Source organism: Sinocyclocheilus anshuiensis, unplaced genomic scaffold (assembly GCF_001515605.1).
Source record: "Sinocyclocheilus anshuiensis isolate Anshui unplaced genomic scaffold, SAMN03320099.WGS_v1.1 scaffold288, whole genome shotgun sequence".
NCBI classification, from domain to species: domain Eukaryota; kingdom Metazoa; phylum Chordata; class Actinopteri; order Cypriniformes; family Cyprinidae; genus Sinocyclocheilus; species Sinocyclocheilus anshuiensis.
Window position 1 is genome coordinate 493,974 of NW_015558570.1, and position 6,028 is coordinate 500,001.

Sequence of the window (6,028 nt, forward strand, 5' to 3'; positions counted from 1 at the left end):
AAATAACGTTTCGTAACTTAATGGGAACGTTAGCAACTTATTTTTGTTAGCTGGGTTTAACCGTCGGCAGCCAGCGACGTAGCCTACAAGACTCCACAAACCGAGCTACAAACTGCAGCCGGGCGAAACTGAAATGCGGCTAAACGGAGTTCAAGTGTGTAACCTGAGCATGAGGTATATTGACCCCTCAACAAATACACTCGCACTCCTCCTTCCCATGCGGTGCCTCTCTACTGTTTGTTTGCACTCCTCTGATCCGGAGCGGAAATTCCTTTCCGTTTTTGTGAATGACAAACTTATTAACAATTCATCAACATAGTCCGTTCCATCCGGCCCCGTTTCCACGACGACGCTTGCTCGGCGCCTCCTGATTGGCTGACTGAAATAATGTATCCATTGAAACGCCTGGCGCTTGCATCCATTCACTAGCTCGAAGTGACAGAGAGCACATCTAGGACTAGACGCAGCGTTGCTTTCTCCGGGATAGATATCGAAGGGAAATTAAGCTACGAGGCGTTTTGCTTTCGCGACACGTCTGCGATCGATATTCGACTTGATATTTAGATCTATTCGTGTGAAAATCGACGGCGAGAGAAGAGAGGTTATATAACAAGAAGACAACGTCAGTGGCTCGCGCACTCACTGGCTAGTGAGTCATTGATAAATGCACGCAGTTGCATGAATGGGTGGAAGTAGAGCGAGTCTGCGCTTGACTCTCGAAGCAAAACCCGAGGATTTTAACCATCTCGACGGTGCAGAAGAGACTTTGACTTGAGAATCTCAATGCTCCAGGACTGAGACGTCCACGGCCTCTTGCAGCAGCGCGTCTTTTCCGCAGTTTAAGGTCTCACGGTACCGCACCGTATTTCACTAATGCTTGATAAATTCAAACCCGTGCAGTTCGATTCGGTCATGGCCATAAGCAAGACGGTAGAGTGGCTGAAGGAGCAGCTGGAGACGCGCAGCGACTGTTTGCTCGTTATGGACTGCCGAACGCAAGAGCTCTACGAATCGTCGCACGTCGAAACGGCCATTAATGTGGCCATCCCGAGCCTCATGCTCCGGCGACTCAAGAAGGGCAACCTGCCCATCAAGTCCCTGCTTTCCAACGGGGAAGACAGGGAAATGTTCGCGCGGAGGTGCAAGACGGACACTATCGTGTTGTACGACGAGTACAGCCGAGAGTGGAACGAAAACATCGACGGCGGCTCCGTGTTGGGTTTACTGCTGAGGAGAATGAAGGACGAGGGCTACAAGGCTTTCTATCTTGAGGGTACGTTCAATTCCACCGCGTTTTGTGATTTTTTGTTTTTGTCGTTTACGGCAACTAAATAGTATCTTTTTTAAGTTAGTATTTATTTTGAAATTATTTACAAGTAATCCATTAGGGACTAGTATGTTTTTCAATTTCGTTTATAACCATTCATTAGATACTTACAGTAATAATATCTATTTATTTAGTCACCTGTGCTTATACCGTTGTTAACTATTTAATTGTTAATAGTAACAGATTTCACATTTTGCCATTGAATTCTATGGAAATCTGTGGTTCATACATCAAGCTAGTATTCCAACTGAAATGTATATTACTAGTGACTGTTTATTAAAAACTAGTTATGATACACTAGCAAATATCCCAGTTGTTAGTCACATTTCGTATTGTACTAGTTACAGTTACATTTGGACTTTCTTTGAATGGCTTCCTAATTGTAAAAAATAAAAATAGTACCAGTCATATGGAAAATATTACTAGTAACAATAGGAATACACACTAGTGTACTCTAATGTATTATCAAGTGAATTTAGAACGGGAATGTAAATACTAGTAAACAAAGAGTGAAAAAAAAAAAATCTGCTAGTCTTTACTTGTGATTAAAAAATGAGTACTCCGATAAAAATATGTGGTTCGTTTTAAGGGATACATTTTAAATGTGTTTCTAACTTGAACTTCACAGGTGGCTTCAGCAAGTTTCAAGCTGAATTTCCCACTATGTGTGAGACGAACCTCGATGGTTCCTCCAGCAGCAGTTCACCGACCTCCCAGGTGCTGGGTCTGGGAGGACTCCGGATCAGCTCTGACTCCTCGGACATCGAGTCAGACATCGACCGAGACCCAAGCAGCGCAACCGACTCAGACGGCAGCCCTCTTTCCAACCCCCAGCCCTCGTTCCCCGTGGAGATCCTGCCGCATCTGTATCTGGGCTGCGCGAAGGACTCCACGAATCTGGATATCCTGGAAGAGTTTGGCATCAAGTACATCTTGAACGTGACCCCTAATCTTCCTAACATGTTCGAGAACGCTGGGGAGTTTAAGTACAAGCAGATTCCCATCTCCGATCACTGGAGCCAGAATCTCTCTCAGTTTTTCCCAGAAGCCATCAGCTTTATTGGTAAGTAAAAACATTTATTGTTGCTTCAATTTGCTTTTCATTCAGTCCCAGTTTTGATTAAAACTACCAGGTCTTTCAGTGTTTTGAAACCAAACGGATGGCACCGTTTTTTATTGTTTGCATGTTAACATATCCCACAGCAATTGTGACACAAAGGCTAATGATGAAATGGGAGACGGAGGGGGGAGGCGGTAATTTGAGCTCAACAGAAAGGAAGCAAGCAGCATTGAAAGTAATCTAGGACAGAGCAATGTTTCGCCACACAATGAGGACCATTTACAGGGCAGTGTTGACATCCTGTTAGCCTTGACAGGGCGCTGCCATGACTTCTACATTTACACATCCAAATGGTACCATTGTCGAGTAACCTGACAAGTGGAAGGATCATTTGATTAACCTTAATAGCCCATTTCCACGTCACGTTCCCTGAGAAAATAGGCGAGTTGTTTTCTCTCAGCCTGCAGTCATGCACTAGAAATCCTGCTGAATGAGGCCCCTTTTGTCAATGCTGGGACCGTAATGAATTCTGACAACCAAGCTTATGTACGATTGCATATTCATAAGTCAGTTAACTAACCATCTTGTCTTTTTTTCCCCCTCAGATGAGGCCCGCGGACAGAAGTGTGGCGTTCTCGTTCACTGCCTGGCCGGTATCAGCCGTTCCGTCACAGTAACGGTGGCGTACCTCATGCAGAAGCTCAACCTGTCCATGAACAATGCGTACGACATAGTCAAGATGAAGAAGTCCAACATCTCACCCAATTTTAACTTCATGGGCCAACTTTTGGACTTCGAGCGCACGTTGGGACTCAAGAGCCCGTGCGACAACCGAGTAGCGGCTCCGACCCAGCCGTTGTACTTCACCACGCCGACCAATCACAACGTTTTCCAGTTGGACCCTCTCGAGTCCACGTGAGGTCCTGCCCTGACTCTAATTGAACGTGCATTTCTTTGTTTCCCACCTGTCGAGGGGTTCCTGACGTTATTGATGTTGGCTTGAGACGACGGCCGACCAGAGTAGCCACTGATGGGGCATGCGGTTGCCCAGAGCTTCTACGCAGCTGTTTAACGGAGAGAGATCATGTGACTCTATATCTCCAAGACTCTTTAAAGTAGTTTGTTTTATATATATATATATATATATATATATCCATATATATATACATATTCAAGCATGGAAAGACTGTCGAAATGGAAAGAACATCCGATATTATATATATATCCATATATATATACATATTCAAGCATGGAAAGACTGTCGAAATGGAAAGAACATCCGATATATTGGGGCTGGTGTGCCAAAGAGACTTGACTGGAACTGAACAATTACAAATACTCCATTTGTTTTGTTTAGCACTTGCACCTTAATATTTTCTAGGTGTGCTCTTTTTGTCTTCAATGAAGACTTGCCTGTTTTTGGGACGAGACTTCCCTTCGGCAATGATGGCAGAGTGTACTGTACTCCAACTTATTTGCGTGGAGAAATTTTTGAAACATTTATACATGTGTATATTAAGATGTTGGCAAGCCTTGCCGTAGTTAGAATATACCTGTTTTAAAGGAACAGCTGTAGATTTTTCTTCTCTTTTTCATCCTCTTTATGTAAACGAACTGAATATCGCTCAATATTATCTTTATCGACGAGTTAAATGCCAAAAATTTGAACAAGTTTTTGCAATGTGTATATGTATAATATATTTCCAGTTTTGCTTTACTGATCGATTCCGCCGTTCTCAGCCTTTTAACCACCATCACAGATCAAAGTTGTCATTTTCCTGCCTTAGTTCTGTACATAAGAGTGTTATTGTGTGGTAACCTTTCAGAGCAGTTCCCATAAGCTGCTTCTTTTCACCAGTACTTTTTTAGTGGACCCGACCATACGAGCTTGCACGTTCAGAAGGGTCGTCCAAACTTGTACGTGTACGAGGCACTCCTCAAATGCTATTCGGCGGGGTTTCAGATGCATGCCCATTTAGGACCCATACGCCTTATACTACTCATTTTTTGTAATATTTCTGGGGATGTCAGAGGGTTGAAGCAAGTAATGCTGATTTTTTTTGTGTGCAAGGATTTGAGGTCTGTGTTGACAAAGCTGGGAGAACGTTTTGTGTCTCCTGTTCAGGGAAGTTCTGTGACATGCCATTTTTTGTGAGAAAAGTGATGGTTTTCATGAGGGTTTTGTTGCCCTTCAAAGCAAAGGCCTGGTTGGGGGAAGGGGCTGTTTTACAAAACCACTCCCCCCAATGTTACGAATGTAAAGAAATGATAAGTTATTAATAAACTGCTATTTTGTCTATTCAAATCTATTAATGTCTCTCGGTTTTCTTTGCTTTACTTGAAAATAAGAATTCAAATTTTCTACGAAATGCAAATTCATTCAGAAAAAGTAACATTTATTGGTTTTATCCAAAGCAGAATGATAGATTTACTAGAACACATTTCATTAGTCATTCACAAAAAACTATTTAACTTAGTGTTTAGTTGACAAATTTACTGCTAACCACTGACTCAAAGACTAGATTAACCTTTAATGTAGAACAGATATACAATGAAAAAGTCCCCTCCTAAAAAGATAACGTGTTTCCATGAAAAAACAACTTTCCATGTGGACAGGCTGGTATGTCCAGGTAAGGGCAGGTTAGAGCGAAATGTCCCTCCCTGCGGCACTTCCTGACAGGAGATCAGGCTCCTGCTCTAAAAGCAAAAACAGGCCGCAACCTGACACCCTCTTGGCTTTTGCATACATCAGATAAAGGTATAATCCCTGTGTGGGAGTAAGAAATAGGGTTAAAATGAGTAATTATTATTTCTGATGGCAAAATAGCAGTGTATTGTTGTTATAGTAATAACGATCTAGTCTACATATCTGCCAACATGAACACTTGAGTAGGAGTAGTATTAGAATGGATTTTCTCATATTAGACACTCATGGAATGTTTTTTTCTTACATTTGAGTCCCATTCATTTTTTTTGTATTATAAATATTAAATATAAGAAAATATTTTATACATTTACATGTACACCTATACATAAATATAATACAATTTTATATAAAATGTATTGATTATGAAAATTGAATGATAAAATAATAAAATAAAATAGCTTGTCTAAATTAATTTAGTAAAAAATAGAATAAATTGAACTATTATTATATAAATAGAACAAGAATAAAATATATAAATCTAAATATATTAATATTTATTACATTAATATTAATGTCTGTAGTATAAATATATTAATAATATTTACTAATATGTTAATCTATAATATAATATAATCTATAATAAAATATATATATTTTAAAAAAAATTAACTAATTAAAGAGCTATTTATATATATATAAAGAGCTATTTAGTTCATTATTTAAAAAAAGATAGATAGATAGATTTCAATTTCTATTTCTATTTTAATATTATTCAATTACATGTAATAGCTTTATAGTGACCAAGACGCAATTGTCTTAAGGCAACATGTGTCCCAGTTTTAGTGTTACAGGTCTGTAAGTCTTTTAATCAGTGAAAATAAACCCAACAGATTGTGACTATACTTGGCCAGTGTGCTAATCCTGTGTGAATGGTTTCAGTCCCTGTTGTCCTCTTGTGACAGACTGAGCTGTGAAGGATTTGCCAACATGCCCA

The 6,028-nt window shown here is 40.1% G+C and overlaps 1 protein-coding gene across 1 annotated transcript; it reads left to right on the forward strand.

The window, feature by feature from the left end:
* Positions 1-437: 437 nt before the first annotated feature.
* Positions 438-3,587, forward strand: LOC107679613 (dual specificity protein phosphatase 6-like). Its single transcript, XM_016475214.1, has 3 exons — positions 438-1,273; positions 1,956-2,390; positions 2,993-3,587. The coding sequence occupies exons 1-3, from the start codon at positions 874-876 to the stop codon at positions 3,304-3,306; spliced, it is 1,149 nt and encodes a 382-aa protein (XP_016330700.1). The 5' UTR covers positions 438-873; the 3' UTR covers positions 3,307-3,587.
* The last annotated feature ends 2,441 nt before the right edge of the window (positions 3,588-6,028 follow it).

Bases quoted from the DNA above. Each gene is read 5' to 3' on its own strand.
- LOC107679613 (XM_016475214.1), top strand. From the start codon at position 874: ATGCTTGATAAATTCAAACCCGTGCAGTTCGATTCGGTCATGGCCATA. The intron at 1,274-1,955 runs GTACGTTCAATT...TGAACTTCACAG, and splicing joins CAAGGCTTTCTATCTTGAGG to GTGGCTTCAGCAAGTTTCAA. The intron at 2,391-2,992 runs GTAAGTAAAAAC...TTTCCCCCTCAG, and splicing joins AGAAGCCATCAGCTTTATTG to ATGAGGCCCGCGGACAGAAG.